The following is a 20,159-nucleotide window of genomic DNA, read 5'->3' on the forward strand; positions in this document are numbered from 1 at the left end:
TTAGATAATTAGTTAAAAATTAAATAGATTAGTCAAAATATTAATGATTGATCAATATATAAATATTAGTCATTTAATAAATTAAGTAAAATATTAATTTTAATTAGTTAATTAATTATAAATTATAAATTATTTAATTCTTTATCTATTAAGCAATATGTAATGACTTAAATATATTAATTAGATTAACTAATAATTTAATACCATAATTAAAATTAGATTAGACTTTAATTAACCTTATTCTTATTTGGAAACAAGCTTGTTCCAGCGATTGTTCCAGCGAAGTTATACCGAGTTATACCATCTTATTCCAAGAGCAGAAGAACTACTATTCTCAGATATCAAAAATAATATTTAGAAACAAAAAAAGGAAACAAGTGCTTATTCCCTTTCTTATTCCCGAACCAAATACTGAGAGTATCTGCACGTCTCATACACCGCACTATTTTTAGCAATTGGTGTCTTGAAATTAAAATACTTTGCACCATCTAAAGAGTTTATATATAACAAAAATCATGCATTTTGATTTGTGAGAAACAGGCCTCAAAAATATATAAATTTTTATGTGTAGGTCTTTGAAATGCCATAGAACAGATTTAATGATTTAGATTTTTATTTTGAGATGGCTATCATAAAGTTTTAGGAGCATAATCTAGTGTAGCTCTTGAGTACTTATTTAGTATGCTTGAAGCAATGGCTAATACACTTTAAGCAGGCCCAAGTAAAATCAAACTTTATCACCACACAAGTAATAATGCTTCATTAATAAAGTGTCCATAAAATCAAAAGTGACACAAAGACAATGGACATGTTATTAATGAGAAAAATGTTTTTTTTCATGGAGCCTTTAGTTCCAACCTAAATCAAACACATTTTAATGGCTTTAGATCCTAAAGTTGGATTCCATAGGTTATTTGCATCAATTACACACACAATTATAATACTTGAAACCAACACAACATAATCAAAATCTCAAGTTAGGTCCAAATTTCCAATAGCTTAGGGAGTATTTGGTTATCAAAAAGAAAAAAAAAAAAACCAGCAAACAATTTTCTGGCCGAAAAAGTATTTTCCGTCCGTTTAATTTCCTAAAAACGTAGTTTCTCAAAGAAGTCTACTTTTGTTTTCTAGATTTTTTTTTAATCTGAAAAATGCCAAGGAAGCATTTGTTTCATGAAGAGCTTTTTGCTTTAGAAAAACAGTTTTTCATAATTTTTGGAGAAACCATACACCCCCTTATTAGATCCAAATTCAGTTCCTCTATAAATGGATCCAGTCCAAATCCAACCCACTAACACTTATATTTCCATATCCAAAGAAAAGATCAAAAAATTTCAAAAAAAAAAGAGAAAACTCATCAGGGTTAAAAAAAAGAATGAATAAAGAAGAATAACTACTTGTATTACTTAGGCAATATTTGGTTGGACCTTTTCTTTGTTAAGGAAAAAGATATCCTCTCAGATATCTTTATTCTGGGGGGTTAGCAATTCCAGGAGAGAATAGACCATTATTCCAAAGAATCTATAATATTCACAACCAAAATATGACAATGATATCAAGCTAAGATTAATACATCTCACAAATCCTCTAGTGCACAAAATTCTCATCCAAGCATTTGCCCCAGTGGATGTCATGTAGGCAATCAAATGAAAGAAACATGTGGAGGGACAAGAAAAATGGGGCTGCTTTTCCCTGCAGCAAAGCTGAGCCACTAAACACAATAAGGGGGAGCAAAATAGAAGGGAATCATAGCATCACCACATTTTTGACTCACTCCACACTATGAATGAATGTAACCATGAATGCATGATGGTGCTAGGAGAAAGGTATTGACTATTGAGAGAAAGAGAGAGAGGGGGAAAAAATGTCCACCAATTGGAGTTGACTTTTTTGAGGAGTGGTGGGGTACCAACTAAAGTTTGACCTAGAAATCAAACCAAAGTCCATTTGATGTGGACAAATGAAGCTATATTATGCACATGAACTTGCAAATCATCTTTTCTGTTCAAGAGAGAGAAATGGATGTTACAAATAATATATTGCAATAAAGATCATATACAAGATAAGTAAGGCTCTGCTTGGAATTGTAAAGAGATTGCATTATATGCGGTGAGACTATATGAAGGGAAATTATTTTCGTACGTAACATCATGTTCCACATAGAGTCAGCCACAATGTATTTTCTGTGGCCCTACTAGAAAACGGAGAAGCATATCTCGATATATTTTTGTCACAACTCTGTTTTATCTACTAGCATTAAATGGACCTCAATACTAGAAAACTAATCAAGGCCATTTTCGTAGCAAACTAGCAACCATTCATTCTATAACAAATGGAGTCGTTGTCAATGCTAGCCCAATCCACTTTGACATTTTATTGAAATTTCCAACCCTAATCCAACCCAACACAACCGGGCCACTGATTTGGTCCGGTAGGGAGGGTTTAGAAAATGAATCCAACCCAAGTTGCAACCCTATTGCCACTAGTGATTATTATTATCAACAGCAAAAATGCGGATCAAAACTCTCAAACATAAAAAAAAAAGAAATTATTTGGAAATTCCACATGCTTTAGATTATTCATCTCTAGAATGAAATGAGCTAGAATAACTATATCCTATTATCCACAAGAAGATTGTAAAATCATATCCATTAAAGATTAAAGATGGGCAATTTCCATGTAGCGAGATTAAAATCATCAATGGCACAGAAATTAGAAACAACAGCAGCCATATAGATAACTCCATGGCGTATTCTACCAAGAAAAAAATCATTATTGGTTTCATACATGTAAGCACACTAACAGTCCCTCTCAATCAGTACTACAAAAGTAAGTAGAAAATGAAAAATTCTTGTTTCCCTTCGATTCTGATCGTATTCAAAACTGTTGTTATAAAAGTTCTTCCTACATGGAAATTCTTGTTTAAGAGGACTTCTCCAGGTAACTTAAGCCAGATGATTCTCAATAATTAAGCTCTGCATTCATAACTTCTAACCAATTACAATGCTGTAGATGCACAAACTATGAGGAAATATAAAAAAGCAAGAATGCCAAAAAGAAAAGAGCAATTGAAACGTACACAAAGAAGATGTAGCTCAAGCTGTCTTTTGCTCATTGATGAAGGCGCCCACACTCTTAAACCAGCGCATGAGGTTTCGATGATCCTTCACGTAAAGCCAAGCTTGGAGGAAAGCGAAAAGCTTCTCATTTATGCCGCGGGCCTCGATGTATAGATGGAAAGCGTCCCGCACCTTCTGATCTAATTCCCTACAAGAGCAACTCTCATGTGCTATGCATCTTACAAGAAATTCAGTAAAAGAAAATGCAAATTAACCAAACTCTGTACTTTCCGTTCTGTGGAAAAACAAATCACAGTATTAAGTTCCCTAATTTCAAAATTGAGACAGCTTATGATCCGTAGCCCATAACTTTTGCGCTTAAGATGATTGATAATTTTATAATTCAGCTTAAGCCTTTCTAGATCAACAGCAACTTTCGAATGCTCCAAATAGACAACAAAAGATCTACTTTCTTTTATACTTCTCTTGATCATCCAATTAGGTACCCGCATTAATTGCAACCTGTTATATCACATTTGGCAGTATCTTCAAACCATCTTCAAAAGGATAGCTGTTTAATTTTCCCCTTCATCTTGTGATATTCCTAGGTTAACAGGAAATTCAAAATCTCCTACCAACAACCAGGGAACTTAAAGTTTTATTCTTTGCCAATTCATTTTTTATTTGTTAATACCAATTAGTTGATCTCTACCAATTTCAAAGTAGCTAACGTTTTAGCACGATGTCCTGTAAATCCTGTATCGTACAACCCTTCAATTTATCAGTCACTGATGTTCTTTCGTTAAAGCACTCAAACCACACCTCTACAGCTAATTCAAAACCAAGATTTGTTACTGAAATACTACGCCCCAATTTGCTACAGTATGGATAGCACATGAGATTTTTACAAGAAAATAATCAGAACGAATACCCCCTAAACTATAACTAGAATAGTCACTACCATTAATTCCCTTGCTCATTCACTCCAAAAATATTACTACATTACGCCACTACGATAAAAAAGACCACTTTTTTACACACCAATTAGCAACAAATCCCTCCAAATTTGCATAGAACTCCAAAAGGGCTTCAATAATTCTACTTAAAATCACACTTTTTACTATTGATAGCAGTTTATATATAAGAAAGGCAAAGCTCGAACATTTGATAGGCATGGAAAGACTCACTGGAAAACGCGGCCCTGATACTTGGCGATGGCCGAGGCCCTGCCGACCCCATTGGCACCGGTCTTGGGCCGGAGGCACACGGAGTGGATCCCAACGGCGTCGGGGTAGAGCCCGCAGAGGAAGTGGAGCGACTCCTCCCTCCCGGGCTTCGACACGTCCACGTGGAGGAACAGCTGGCTTATGGAGTCGCCGCCGCCGCCGCCGTCGTCGTCGTCCTCGGCGCCAGCGGGGAGGATGTTGGCGAGCCGCATCACGGAGATCGAGATCTCCTCGTCCCCGTACGGTCGCCGGAGCACGGGCCCCCCCCGGTCTAGGGCTCCCTTCACGATCGTGTACGGCGACGGCGGGCTCACTCTCTACAGGGAGGAGGAGAGTGGCGAGAACGAGAGATAAGAGAGAGAGAGAGAGAGAGAGAGAGAGATTGAAACCCTAGGGGAGGGAGAGGATTGGGGGGTAGAGGGTACCGGAGGAGGGGTCATCTTGGAGACTTCGAGGTAGTGCTCCTTGAGGGAGCGGAGGAGGAGGGAGTCCACGGCAGCGGAGGAGGAGGAGATGCGGCGGAGGAGGGGGGAGTACCACCGTGGAGCGGCGGCGGCGGCGGCGCCGGCGGCGCCGGCTACGCTGGCGCCGGAGAGCGAGCGGCGCCACATTTGAGAAAGAGAGAGAGAGAGAGAGAGAGAGAGAAGGGTTTTGGGGATTGGAAGGGTTTTGGAGGAGTTGGGCTTTGTGGTTTTCGTGGACCTAGTTTATATAGAGACTTATAGTGGGCCGTTAATGGGCCAATTTTGTATTGGGTTTTAACTAAATGGGCCGGATTACTGTTGTCCACTTGTCCTTATTGAACATTGTACAAAAGTACTATTTATAAAAGTTAATAATATAATTATTAATAATATAAAAGTTATTATATTTTTTTTTCTCAAAAAAAATAATATAATAACTAATAGAAAATATATTAAGTATGATCACAATTTAGTGATCGATATATATATATGAGCCACACTACTTGTATATTTCTATACTGATATAAAATTTACACTGTACCAATCCAGAAACCCATATTCACCTCTAATCTTAGTATACTATTTTTAACTAAAATCTAAAGGAGTTTATGTGAATTCTCGAATGTTTGATAAATAGAGTGTTTGAAAATTCGATGAATTGTTAAAATAAGCTTCTAGATTTTAAAAACAAAAGCTATAAAAAGGGAGCTTTTGCTTCTTATAGTTTGCGGTGTTTGAAAAATTTATAGTGAAGCATATCCATCTTTTTTTCTTTTTTTATTTTTTTTGAAAAGCACTTCAAAAGACGCTTCAGCCTAGTTAAACAAACCCTTAATTAAATTATAGCTTTCAATTGATTTAATTGAAAATCAGTACACTGTACAATTGAATCTTTAGCTTGTACTACACTCAAGCTCATTAATGTAAATAGTCTACTATATACTAACTTAGTTATGTACTTGTATTATTTTCTTTTTACAGTTTGCCACATGATGTACTATGCTAAATTTTCCCCAAAAAGTAAATTACTGATCTTAAGTTTTAGTGGAAAGAGTTATTTTTTGGACCAAACCCGTATAATTTTACAAGCAATCTCATTCTGATCCGATCTGAACCTCATTGGACCCGCCTTATTACCACTTCCGATCTAGTTTCCACCTGATCCCACTTGATTGGTAAGTTTGAACGAGAAGAATTAGTTTTGGATCATACCCGTGTAAGTTTACTAGCCATCTCATTCTAATCTGATCTAAACCTACGCCATCTAACCTGCACGGTTGCCATTTCCAAATTTAGTTCGCAGAGTCTTACTTGATTTGGTTCGAGACAATTCGATTCCCTCCGGACCATATAATATTGGGAAAACACAAATTAAATATTTGAATCCAAAATCCTCGGAAAATATAAAATTGAATTTTATTAGATTTGCTATTTCAATTTGAGGGAGAACACTATATGGGATCAATCAATGCATGTACTCATCCAATCAATCATTGCACGAGTTTCAACGAATTGAAACTGTCCATTCGAAATGACACTACATTGATAAATGCAGAGCTGAATTTAGTGGCCCAAACTTGTATATTGATTTGGAGACATAAAATTTAAAAATGAAAAGAAATAGAAGAGCATAGTTGCCTATTTAATTTGCTCACTTGTTCAAACAAAATTCACACAATTATTGTGTGTCAATCTCTTATTATCAAATAAATTGAGTGTCGAAACGATTTGGAGGTTGTTGATCTTTTATAACATCAAATTCATTTTGTTGATTGTGTAAACATTGCAAAGGCTTAGGGCTTTTTGTATGATAATAATGAGATGCTAATTGTGTGCTTGTAAGATAAAAATAAACTCATCATGTAATATCGCATTATTCTTAGCTTTATAATCGTTTAAAATTAACCTTGATACTCTAGCTAAGAATAATGAGACAGTAATTTTATATTTCATTTATCTCTAAAAGTTTAAAATGAAATACAAGTCCATTTTAGGTATAACTTATGAGATAAACAGTTTTGGAAGAGATCTATTAATAGTGGTACATATGTCACACTTCTTGGTAAGAACAATGCACCTATAGGCAGACAAACCTAACCTCAAATTTGTATTTTTCTCCTAGCTATCTCAGAGATTTCCACACATGATCTGCACTGGACCACATCAACTCTCCACCATTATGTGAAATAGTGACTGTCCGATCTGTCGGATCGATCGATGTGGGTATAAATTATTGATTCTATGGTGCCCTACTTTCCAGGGAGCTAGGTTACTCATCCCAGAACTACTTTAACCGTAGTACGCTTAACTCTTTTAATCATTTGTGTTTAGCTATCATCCAAAATACTATAGCTGGGTTAAGAAGTTTAGTGCTAATATAACCTTATACGTATGACTATTTCAAACCCTATATGAGTATTACAGATTCATTACATGTTTATGAAATATCATGATATTTTATAGCTAAGCATGTCGTAATCACAGCTTCCTCGATCCTTTTGTCTTTAAGTTTTTGTTGCCCTATCTTGAAGATATGGGAGAACAGTCAAAAGAGAAAAAAGATCATTCAGTATAAAAATAAATCGCTGCAAATTTGAACTCCTTTGATTTTGTAAGGTTGTGGGTTGAGTACTATAGAATCATCAACTAGTGAGTTACGCTGGTCGAGCTTTTCTCTATCTCAGCTATCAATTCCATGCGTATATTCATGCCCATCGTGCACAAATCAAGTTGTGTACATGCACTACAACAAAAATGATGTATATCGATACTTTTAAATGTCGGTACATGTTAAAAAAAGTGCTGTTGGCTAAATTACCGACACTTTTTAAAAGTGTTGCTATATGTGGAGTCGTTATAGGTAGGGCCGTCTTGATATTTGGCATCCACTCCTTCGACGACCTGTGGCAGAGACATATATGGCGATTTTAGCCCTCTACGTTTCTTGTGAGATTCTTGCAGCCGAACTCCAGCCGCCGGAATCCTACCTCGTCGGCTGCGGTGACGGAGAAGGAAAATGGGAGATGGTGATCAATTTTTCTTTTTTTTTCTTTTTTATTTGTAATCGGGCCGAGTAGGCTGGGTGTGGTTGGTTGAGTAGAGAAACTTTTTATTTTTATTGGATTGAGCTTTATATTTAGACCTTAATAGATTTTTTAAAAAAAAAAATTGACATAAATAGGATACTCATATAAAAGTGTCCCAAAAATGTATCCCTATAATCTAATTCTGTTGTACATGTGTACTATGACTTTTTATGATCATTTACTTTAGGTTGAAATTTCAGATAACAACATTGTGGCCAAAGAAGTGGGTTGTTTGTGTGCAAATTTAACATTTCATACTAGTAATTACTAGTAGGTGAAAAGGTTGAGGACCTTGAGTTATGCTTGGTACACAAATATTTAATACTATAACTGCCACATCTGCATCTTATGTAAATGTTGGCATACAATGACACCAATATCTACATTACTATCTTCCTTCCCACATTTGAATCCCTTTACACCAGATCTCATAATTGATAATAAACAACCTCTTAATTATGTCATTTTTGAATGCAAACATGTGGATAATTCTCCTAAATATATCACAATGTATACTCATGCACTATGACAATTATTAAAGTTTATAAAATTTATAAAACCACAGTATTCTAATCCCTTGTATATGTAGGGAGTAATTAATGTGTACTATTTTCTAACAATTCTAGGCATTTTATATGTGTAATTCTTTATTATTGAAGCCCATGATTATGTGCAAATCAAAATATATTAGAGGGAGTTTATTTTCTATTTTATTTCTTTTCTTTGTTTGTTTACTGTTAAGATTTATGAGCAATTTGAAGAAATAATTAACATTTAAAATATGTACATGATTGCCTTTGTTAAATTTTTAATAAATCTTATCATGCCCTATAAGTTTAGGGAGGATGCACTAGCTAGTTTGCAAGCAACTTTCCATATTTAGAACATAAAGAAACCCTAAATCAGCCCAAGTGATGCTATATGTACTTATTAACAATTTTTATATCATTTTACAAACATGCGCATGTCACCATAGTTAATTAGGAAAAAGGTACTTACCACAAGGACTTACAAGGTTTGTAAAATAACATAGAAGTTGTTAGTATTAAATATAAATATTAATAATACCATTCTGGGAGCTTAAGCTATTGAAGAACAATTGTAGTTTTGATATAATTTAACATGATATCTCCCACGACGCTCCTAGCGCAATATTAATATCATCTCATTTTAATTCAAGTCCGCTAGGCCTATTAGAAAGTCATGAGCTCAGAGTGTCGATATAAATATTAAAATACATGGTTTGTAAAGTAACGTAGAGGTTGTTAGTGTTAAAATAAATATTAAGAATAACGTTTTCTCATGACTTAAGCTATTGAAGAACAATCGTCATTTCATATAATTTAACATAATATCTTTCGCAAGGCTTCTAGCATTATCCTCCTATTTAATTCAAATCTATATCACATGACCTTATTCGAATGTCACAAGCTCAGACACGAGGAAGAGTTTTGAATATAAATAGTAAAAATACCGTTTTATAAAAATTTAAGCTTTTAGTGAAAGAAAATAGTTGTTTCACATAATTTAACGGTTAGTAAGCAAAGTATCATTAGCTCCCTCCTACTCTTGTGTCTTGAAGTAACTAGATAACTTCTCTAAATTAAACATCATAAATTAATGACTTTGGCACATCTCTCTCTCTCTCTCTCTCTCTCTCTCTCTCTCTCTCTCTACAATTAATATTCTCTTCCCCACTTCGATCAACATGTTGTTGACTTGTAGAGAGAGAGAGAAGGGGAAGGGAGAGGGCTCCCACACCCACTCACTCTTCAAGTCATAACCTTTTGTCCCTTTCCACCACCTCCTCTCCATTCCAACCCTGGGTAGCTACCACAAAGAATTCCACCTACAGCAAAATCACTTCCAAACTGTTGCTTCCACCCTGGTTATCATTTCCTCCATGTATATCCACCCACATAACAAAAACAAAAAAAGAGAGGAAAAAAAAAAAACAAAAAACAAAAGAAAAGAGAAAGGCTACATATATATATATATATATCCTTCCATACATATTTCTTCTTTATAAACCACACCATGCATATATATATATATACACACACCTCTTCCTAAATATATTCCTATCTATTTAGTTAGCTACCTCTTGTAAGGAGGCTATCTATCTATCTAAGCTTCCTCTTTTTTCTTCATTAGCATATGTACTTAATTTGATCTACTGCAGTTTGATTCGGCGATCGCAAAATGTCGGTCCAGATCGCACCAGGAGCACGTCTGCTATGTCCACTGCAGCTTCTGCAACACCATCCTTGTGGTATCTATCGAATCGACCTCTCTCTCCAGGCTTTCGCGTTCGATTGCGATCTTTTTGTTTCCTGACACATGATAACAAATTGATTTACCAAAAGCTACAAAAAAGTAGTTGATTATTAGGGCTAGCCAGATCTCTACAACATGGGATTGATTGTGCATAATTTTTTGAGTAGAGGTTCATCGATCGTTCAATAAAATTGGCAATATATAGTATTTCATCAGCAACGATTGCAGGTATATATATTATTACTAATTTGATGCATGTTAGATTTGTTTTTCTTTCTTTTTCTTTCTTTTTCTTTCTTTTTCTTTTTTTTTTTACCTTTTGTTCTTGTTATCTCCTTTGTTGTCTCTCTTGGCTAACTGGATGAAATCTTTTAAAACCCATCTGACTTTAAAATCATCACTCCTTATATGTAAGAACTTATTAACTTTCTCACGCAAGATCTCAAAATAATAATATAAATACTCTTTTATCTTTTGAATATTTTGAGCTCGTAGTTCTAAGTTTAGTTACATTTGGGGTAGTAGATCGATCGTTTCATGTGTAGTTACATTTCTACATTCATTGGAAAAAAAAAAAAAAGCATTAGTTTGTTTATGCCAGTTCACAAGGTTTGATCTCTTTCAATTGCTTTAACATTTGAAATATAGAAAGGTAAAGTTGTAAATATTGTGGAAAAACTTTTATTTGGTGTGTTTAAATGGCTCAGAGTACTCATTATATACATGAAATTCCTTTTACAACTTACAAATCTTTGATATATGCATTATCTGATTCTTTTCATTTTATTTCAAAAAAAAAAAGATTCTTATTCTTGCATCAAAAGCATGCTTCCTTTTACAACTTAATTTTTAATTTGCTATATGCTATAGGTCAAATGAAGGATCATTTATGTTTCTTCATGCAGTATGAATTTGCCTTAGTACATTCCTTAATACATAGTTTAGTATTTAATTTGTAGGTCTTGTGTGAAGAATAAGCAGTAGTTAAACAACGTTTCATTAATCCAGTGAAATTAAACCCAAAAAATTCTTTTAGCGTCAAAGTACTGAAGCACAAAGCTGAAATTAACTTTAAGATTAAAATTGCTTCCTTTTTTTTTATTTTCCCTTCCTACTCTACAGAAGGTGCATATATCATATATAGATATATTTAGAGAGAGAGAGAGAGAGAGAGAGAGAGAGAGAGAGAGAGAGAGAGAGGTGATGGAGTAGGTATACTTAGTCATGTCATTTTCCTCTTCTTTTCTTGATGTTTGGATAGCTTTTTTTTCCCATGCTTTAATTACCTTTGGGCCTTGCTCACACACACACACACACAGAGAGAGAGAGAGAGAGAGAGAGAGAGAGAGAGAGAGAGAAGAGTGAGTGAGTGAGTGAAGGGTCAGAAGGGGTGCAGAAACAAGAGAGGGAAAAGACATGGGGCTCTCTCTTAACTCAGAAAGATTCTATTCAGTGGACTCACATATATAAGCAGTCCTTTCCATAGCCTTTATAATTCCTCCACATTCATTTTAAGTGTGCATTTTGTTTTCTGGGAGTAAAGAGATGCACAGAATGCTTTCTTGAGCACAAAAAAGCAACTTGATCACATTCAAAACAAGTAAAAGGATAAAACAAGATTGACCAAAGTCAAAAAAGTGTAGTTTGTAATGTTGTATAGGAGAGTAAAAAATAGAAGTTCAAAAAAGCCCTTCTCAGAGGTACTCTCTCTCTCACTCTCTCTCTCTCATGCATAAGCAAGCTCCCCCTTCTTCTTGTAGTACTATGTACTGTTGTTACAAATTATTCAATCATGGATGGAGCTTTAGATGCTAAAACTAACAACTTCTAGAACATGCATGTGCTTCCTCATTAATTTGCATTGTCCATCTAATTGACTTGATAGAGTGCTACTTGAATTAAGAAAGTGAATTTCTTATGCACATATTTATCTTGTAAAAATCTAATTATTTACCTTCCTCTATGACTCAGGTTAGTGTGCCAAGCAACAGTATGTTCGACATTTTAACAGTTCGATGCGGGAATTGTACTAATCTGTTGTCTGTGGACATGGGAGCAGTGACTCAAAAAATCCCTCTTCAAGGCTCTCAGGTTGAATTCAAAGCTTAATTCCTTATTTCCATTTGGATTTCACTGTATCATATTATCATATATATCTTTCCTCTATTAGAAGCTAATTTCTTGGATAAAATTTTTGAAACCACCAGTGGTTCTTATTTTGTTTTTTTGTTGACAATTCAGGATGCTGCCATTGTTTGTTCTAATGGATTATAAGATGCAGTTATTGATCTTGTACATTTCTAGTGCTATGAGTTTGAGTTATTGGTGCTTTGGTTCGAAAAAAAATATTATAGGAACTTTGTTAATTTCGTAATGGATCGTTTACTTAATCTTTACTTTAAATTGATTGATCATCAAGTTACATTTTATTTCTATACTCCTTTGTTTAAATTTTATATAAGGAGATCCTAAAGCTCCTATTTTCTACATTTATTTAACTTGGTTTTTGTTTCATTTTCCAAACTTAATGCTAGAAAATGTGCATAACTGCAATAGGTTGTGTATAACCATGGACAAAGGGGAGTCCACCTCTCTCTCTCTCTCTCTCTCTCTCTCTCTCTCTCTCTAGCATAATCTCAACCACTATTAATCTTCAGTACAGAATCTATATATAGCAAACTCAATGAGTTAATTCATTCATTCATTCATTTGGTGGTGGGAGAAACATGCACAGCAGGTTCACAACATTGGATCCCATCATGATCATAACAGTGTGGATTGTGGTGGATCATCTTCCAAATGCAACAGGAGATCACCAGTGTTGGACTCCATCCAAAATGATCCTCACAAAACGCTTCCTACCCCACGTAAGCTCACATTTCTTGCTTTAATCTCACTTACGCTACTTAATTATAATCATTGGAATATTATTTTATATCTAGCTAGCAAGCTTGAACATTATTTAAAAAAAAAAAACATTTTACAGTTTTTGATAAATCATTCGTTTTCTAATGGAGCTTAACCTAGTGGTTGGAACCAGTATCTGCTCTAGGTATTCTCAATATAAACAAAAATACATCGCTTTTCAATGTCAACTTTAACTATTTTTAGTGTGATGATCGAGTACTATAATTGGCTAGCAATATTGCAAACGAAATTGAGCGAGGAGCCATTAATTTTTTGAGGACCTGGCTAATGGTTATTATTTTCTTTTTATATATGTTCCTTTTTGTTTACTTAGATAGTGGCTAGGAGTAAATTAATTATGTACTTGTGCAGTCATTGAATATGATATAACCTATTAACCTTCAACAATTTATCTTTTTAAATTCCTACAATTTGTTTACATATATAATTGTGCTAATAATCTCTTTTTACCAGCACCGGAAAAGAGGCAGCGTGTTCCTTCCGCATATAATAGATTTATCAAGTAAGTTTTCCTAACAAATCCTTGGAAATTTCGTACGACTTTTAGCGTGTCTAGCAATTCGTTTTTTTTTTTAAATGAGGGCCTAATAATATCACAATTATGAGAGCTTAATTATCTTCATAAGAAATTATCGATCTTACATAAGTTTTGTTTTGGCCTCTAAGGGAGGAGATTCAAAGGATAAAGGCTAATAACCCTGATATTAGCCACAGGGAAGCTTTTAGCACTGCAGCAAAGAATGTAAGTATTAATAAACTATGGAGCAAAATTTAAGATATTGTAAGTTTTTTTTGTTTATCTATATATGTCCCTAACTCAATCAATCAAATTATGATACTTATTACATAATGAAGTATATAATATATTATTGCACTCATTTGGCTATCTCTTCTCTTACCATCCTATATATGAACAATTAATCTGTCAATAGAATGGAAAACCAATTTACTCTATTAAAAACAAATAAATCGCCGGATCAGCTAACTATGCTACTTACAAAATTAGTGTCTGTATCTAATATCTCTTTCATTATTCAACTATATGTATTTGAGCTTTATCTTACAACTTACTCAATATGTTAACTGAAATATAATCAATTAACCCTTGACTAGCTAGCTAGCTAATTTTCTTAATATATATCAGATATCACCTGCTAATCATGCATGCATGATGCTATGATCAGTTCAAATGAAGTACATAGCAAAGGGCTTCAAGCAATAAGAATATTTTTACTAAAACCTCCCGAATAGCTTCTTTTCGCTGCAAACAGAAGAACCATCGAAATAGAGTAGTACAGTAAAAGGTTTAGACCTCAGTACATATGTTTGCCGATCTGCAGTGGTAGTTGCATGCTATTCGTAGTAGAAAAATCGTTCCAATTGAAAGCTAGGACTCAAATACGTACTCTAAATTATTTAATGCATTTTATTTGATGTTAAAACTCTTAATTGCAAACTGTTTGTATATATAATTTGCAGTGGGCACATTTTCCTCACATCCATTTCGGGTTAACGCATGATAATGATAAGCAACACAATGAAGCTATTGCAACTCATGGAAACCCAGAAGCTTGTGGCTTGTATTAATTAGTTCAAAAGATATTTGCTGTGAGTATATGATCCCTTATCAACTTTTCTTATACTGTTGTGGCAAACCAGGTATTCTTAATAGCTAAACAGTGTGTAAATTAATTGCCCTTTGTTCAAATTATTAATGTTTGTGTACGTGAGGGAACTTTTTCCACAATGAATTTATTGTTCTCAATGCAGGGCAACATGCTTCTCTTCTACATGTAGTTATTGACTGTTGGCTAGTACTCTTATGATTTTCATGTAAATAGCAGGAAGAGAGCATGCTTGTACTAGTCCATGTGACCCTTTATTGAGAGAGAGAGAGAGAGAGAGAGAAAGAGAGAGAGGTAAAAGGAGGAGGAGGTATCTTTTTATTTTTGAAATTGTGAAAGAATACCATTTTCAAATGTGTTGTTATGAGTGATCAACATTTCTTTGTATCTAAGAAGTTAGAGCCACTAATCTGTTGACAATTATATAATATATATATAATATATATACTAGTAATACTATATAGAAGAGGAGAGAGAGAGAGAGAGAGAGAGAGAGAGAGAGAGAGAGAGAGAGAGAGAGAGAATTAGGCTTGAATACTTCTAATAGCACTAAGTCATTGATGCTATTAGGTATATTTTCGGTCATTGGATACAGGGATGTGCAGTAGGATGATTGTGGTTCCCTAGGATTGAGTGGGCGGTTGGTTGAATAGTATAATATAACGGATTGAAATGATCAAAGGGGTAAATCTTAATGGTGGAAAACTTTGTAACACCAAGTACTTGGTATTATTAGAAGCACCCCAGCCGCATTCTTTCTCTCTCTCTTTATATATAGAGAGAGTCCGGCTACTATATATACTATCGATAGCACCAAGCACTTGGTGCTATCAATCGAGTTTTTCGCCGTTAAATCTACCCCATTGACCATTTCTATTCATTAGATCATACTATTCAGCCAACAATCCATCCAACCCTGGTGGATCACTATTATCCTAACCGCATATCCTTTCATCTAAGGGCCAAAAACCTAATAGCATCAACGACTTGGTGCTATTAATAGTATAGTAGATATAGAATTATTTTGACATGTCGTGCTCTGGTTTGACTTATAATACACTTTAAAATACTTGTCGCAAAAGGCTGGTATTATTAGCAAATTAAGCAGAGTTTTAGTGATAAAAGAAACACACATTAGACCTTGTGACTATCCGCTAATCGGGTATATTTGGACAAACCGCTAATCAGATATATTTGGACAAACCCTAAACATACACGACGAATTTGACGTGTTTAATGTTTAACTAATTCTTTGAATATAGTTCATTACTTACTGAGAAAGCTAGAAGAGAGTGTTCTATATATGTATTTTGTGGTTAATTTACTCAAGAAAATAAGTCTTATTTGCTACAAAGATCCATTCAATAATCATGTGCTCCAATCAAGTATTACCAGCTACCATATAAAGTAAACAATAGTACGTAGTTTTTTTTTTGGCTATCTTTTTAATTAGCTTGCATAAAATACTGCTAATAATATATATATAATATAATTATTATAATATATTAAAACTATATATATATATATATATAGTACATACTATATATATACATGGAGAGAGAGAAAGAAGAGAGAGAGGAGAGAGAGAGAGAGAGAGAGGGGTGAGGGTGGAAATGAGGAGTCTCCATCAACAGTGACTCAGGAACTGTGTAAGGTGGCAGCGGACGCACCACGCCAAATTGAGCACTCTCCTCCGTATCAACCTTTTTTAAACAAAAACAAAAAAATATAATAATATTATATTAAAGAGAGATGAGTTAGAATATTCTTAAAACTACTGCGATTCTTGCATTTCTAACTTTTTCAATACTTGGATTAACTAATATTCTACTTACCACCACTAAGCGAGAGCAGAGCACTATCCTAGTAATTAAGAGGATATAATTTTTTTGTTCTATCAAATTATTTTCAATGATTGAAAGTTTGTATTGGCATTCGGCAACATCAAACATGATATAGAGTACTTAAAGTATTTAGAAATCAACATTTATGATTTTTAATGTTCATTCTCTAGTGTATCAAAAGACCGCAAAACGAATGGTTAAAAATGAGCTTCGTTATAAAAATAGAGGTTAGAAATTTTAATGCAAAATTGGAGTTGTCAAACATGACCAAGATATATAATAAAAAAAATTTATTAAAAATTCAGTTAACTTCGATCGTTTTATATATACTGTTAAACGAGTAAATGATGCCATAAAAAAATGTCAAATTTGAAGTGTTTTTAGCATGATAGAAATGTTTTTCAAAAATCACCAAATTCGGTTTCTAAGGACTTTCAAATATTTTAAATCAAGTTTAACAATGTCGATCATCAATTCAAACTCTTAAACATTGGAAATGACTTGATGAGACAAAGAGATTTATTCTATTAATAGGGCAGGAGCTCTACTTATATATATAGAATTGGGTTGAAATATTATTAATAGTATTTGGACTTTTTTACTATTGATTTTTTAGCTTTTAGATTTACACTTTAATCAATTATATCATTGAGATCATACTATTCAAACCAACTACCACTCAACGTTAGGAGGACCATCACTAAACTCTAGGGGACCACTATCATCCTAACCTTATAATTTTTCATCCAAGGGTTAAAAAGTCGATAGCATGAGCGCCTAATACTATTAATACTATTGGCTCATTTTGACCTTTAAAACTGTTAATTTTAAATCACTTCAATCACTAGATAAAGACTATTAAAAAATCACAAATTTACTTTTTAGATACTTCAAAAATTCTAGATCAAATCTAATATAGTAGATTGTTGATTTAAAAGTTTCATCATTAAGAATAACTTGAAAGTACGGACGTCTCCATGCTCTCTCTGTGTATATATAAAAAGACACACACACACACACACACACAAAAGTGTTTTGTGCTTTCATCCATTGTAACCAGTAACCACACACACACAGAACAAAAGTGTTTTGTGCTTTCATCCATTGTAACCAATGAATGTCTGAGATTAGTGAGGGTGTGTGAAATACTAGTAAATTCAAGGGTGAAAAAGTTAGAAATATGTAAATAGTAATACTTTTTTAAAGTATTCTAGTTCAACTCTCTCTACATATATAGAGAGAGAGAGAGATTTCACGTGGTATAATATCTTTTTTTTAAAAAAAAAAAATTAGCTCAATTATGCATATAGTGTAGTAACCCGTGCGATGCGACGGATAGATAATTGCAAAAAAAAAGAGAAAATGACGACAAAAGAAAAGAAAACGGCTATAGAAGAAGCGATTATGAGAGGGTGGGATTCATCTTGCCGATAAACGATGGTAATAGCCGAAGGAAGAAAAAGAGGAACAGTTTAGCCTAATACAGAGGTGTGATCCTGTTCAGTTCAAGCAAAAAAAAAAAAGAAAAGAAAATCCAATTTTTTTTAAAGCAAAGAAAGAGGAAAACTTGAGCCAGCTCGGGATGGAGCCCACACTCGACAGTGATCGGTTCGGTTCAAGCAAAAAAAGAAAAAAATTCGATTCAAAGAAAAAAAACATGTGGAGCAGTTGGGTTGGTTCGGCCCAATACAACAAGTTAACCCAATTTGGGTCAAGCAAAGAAATAGAGAAACTAGGTTCGGTTCAAGTAAAGAAAGAGGAAGACATGTGAAAATTTTGAGTTGGTTCGGAGGAGCCCATACTCAAAAAACGATTGGTTCGATTCAAGCAAAGAAATAGAAAAAAATTAAGTTTGATTCAAACAAAGAAAGAGAAAAACATCAGTTCCGAGTGTAGCCCATACTCAATAATGAAGAAAATATTACTGTATGGTAAATTAGGAAAATTAATATATAGGTATAGCTAGAGGTATATATACACTACAACAGAATTAGGTTATAGGGACACATGTTTTGGACACTTTTGAGTAAGTGTCCCATTTATCCTAAAACTTAAAAAAACATCTACTAATGCCTAAATATAAAGCCCAATCTATCCAAAAATAACAGATTACTCTACTCAACTCACCACACCCAGTCCATTTGGCCCGATTATAAACAGAAAAGAAAAAAAAAAAGAAAAATCAATTACCATCTTTTCTTCTCTCTTCACTCAATCCACTGAAATTCTAGACAAAGAGCCTTTCCTGTCGTCCTCCTCCGCCACCGGAGCCAACAGGATAGAGTTTCGACGGTTGCTAAATGCTTAAATATGTGTTGGTAAATTAGCAGCACTCTTTTAGATTATAGCGACACTCTTTAACTGTCACTATATACCTAGCGACCCCACATATAGCAACATTTTTTAAAAGTGTCGGTAATTTTAGCTAGCAGCACTTTTTTGACATATACCTATATTTAAAAGTGTCGCTATAGACCGTTTTTGTTATAGTGATAGACAGATAGATATACACACGTAAAAATTTTGGTTATTATGTGATTGTTAAGAGAGGGAAAGTACAAAAGTTGGAGGGTGTGGATGCAAAAAGGGCGGGGGATTTTCTGAAAATTTCGGTGCATGCGAGTCGACGTGTACGATACGACAATTTAATTACTGCGACTGCAGGCAGCGGCCACCCCTTCTCTCCGGCCACAAAACTCCCGCTCTCTACTCTCAAAAGAGAGGGAGAGAGAGGGAGAGAGACAGACAGAAAAAAAAAGGAAAAAAAATCCTCATTTCTTTCAGTAACTCCGCGCGGTTGTCGGGCCCACCTGTCAATAGTACACTGTTGTGGGGCCCACCTCTCAACAACTCAATAATTGTTGTTTTTTTTTTTCAAAAATTTAAAATTTCGAAACAACAAATTAAGTCCGTTCCACCTTCGTCTTTACTTGAGATTTGTTTGGACAAAAGCGGAGAAATTAAAGTACCGACTGACCCTGGCATAAGTCGCAAAGGATTTTATTATTGGTAGCAGAGATCTTAAGTTCGAATCCTAATTGGTGCACATTTCTAGCTAAGTTTATTTCTAAATAAAATAAACGAAACAAGTAGCATGCTACCTATCTCTCTCTCTCTCTAAAAAAAAAAAAAAAAGTGGAGAAAAGTGAAGTTGTTTGCGACTGTAAAATATTATTTTCGCTGTTTGATTTGCATTAATAAAACACAGTCGAAACTTGAGTTATCTCAAATAGCGTAATTTGTCTTCGATCCACTTTGGATCGAAGTCAATTATGGTAAAACGAGGTGAAGAAAAAAAATTAATAAAATAATACTGTGGATAATGCTAGCTATATTTAAATATATTTGATTGTGGTACTGATTACTTTTTTGTTTAGTTTATATATTTAAAATGTGATGAAAATTGATTAATTGAGTATTAATATTTCTTTTACTCTATGATTTTATTGTTGTAATATTATAATTTATGTATAAAAAATTAATTTAGTTATTTTAGGTTATATTTTTAATTAATAGGGATACAATTAATTTATTTTTTTATATTATAATTTATTATTTATCAAGTTATATATATATATATATATAAAGAGGAAAGAGAGAGAGAGAGAGAGAGAAAGAGAGAGAGGCTACTATACTCTTATAAGTATGAT

General features: G+C 33.9%; 2 protein-coding genes across 4 annotated transcripts; one reads left to right on the forward strand and one right to left on the reverse strand.

Annotated features, from left to right (window-relative positions):
* Nucleotides 1-1,543: 1,543 nt before the first annotated feature.
* Nucleotides 1,544-4,951, reverse strand: LOC109704140 (mitochondrial acidic protein mam33-like). Of its 3 annotated transcripts, none has more exons than XM_020224872.1 (4): nt 4,711-4,951; nt 4,247-4,602; nt 3,080-3,267; nt 1,544-2,001 (listed from the first exon to the last, which is right to left on the reverse strand). In XM_020224872.1, exons 1-3 carry the CDS (start codon nt 4,894-4,896, stop codon nt 3,096-3,098), a joined length of 714 nt encoding a protein of 237 aa, XP_020080461.1. In that variant the 5' UTR covers nt 4,897-4,951; the 3' UTR covers nt 1,544-2,001; nt 3,080-3,095. The 3 variants fall into 3 exon arrangements, with proteins under 3 accessions (XP_020080461.1, XP_020080460.1, XP_020080459.1); XM_020224871.1 differs by lacking the exon at nt 1,544-2,001 and adding an exon at nt 2,657-2,975; XM_020224870.1 differs by lacking the exon at nt 1,544-2,001 and having other exon boundaries at nt 2,657-3,267.
* A 4,617-nt stretch (nt 4,952-9,568) lies between these two features.
* On the forward strand, nt 9,569-14,830 carry LOC109704138 (axial regulator YABBY 5-like). Its single transcript, XM_020224868.1, is given in 8 exon segments — nt 9,569-9,723; nt 10,018-10,057; nt 10,059-10,107; nt 12,084-12,203; nt 12,847-12,979; nt 13,494-13,542; nt 13,707-13,782; nt 14,520-14,830. Coding segments are annotated over 7 exon segments (555 nt in total). The 5' UTR covers nt 9,569-9,723; nt 10,018-10,037; the 3' UTR covers nt 14,628-14,830.
* The last annotated feature ends 5,329 nt before the right edge of the window (nt 14,831-20,159 follow it).

The sequence above is a fragment of the Ananas comosus genome, unplaced genomic scaffold, assembly GCF_001540865.1.
Source record: "Ananas comosus cultivar F153 unplaced genomic scaffold, ASM154086v1, whole genome shotgun sequence".
NCBI lineage: Eukaryota > Viridiplantae > Streptophyta > Magnoliopsida > Poales > Bromeliaceae > Ananas > Ananas comosus.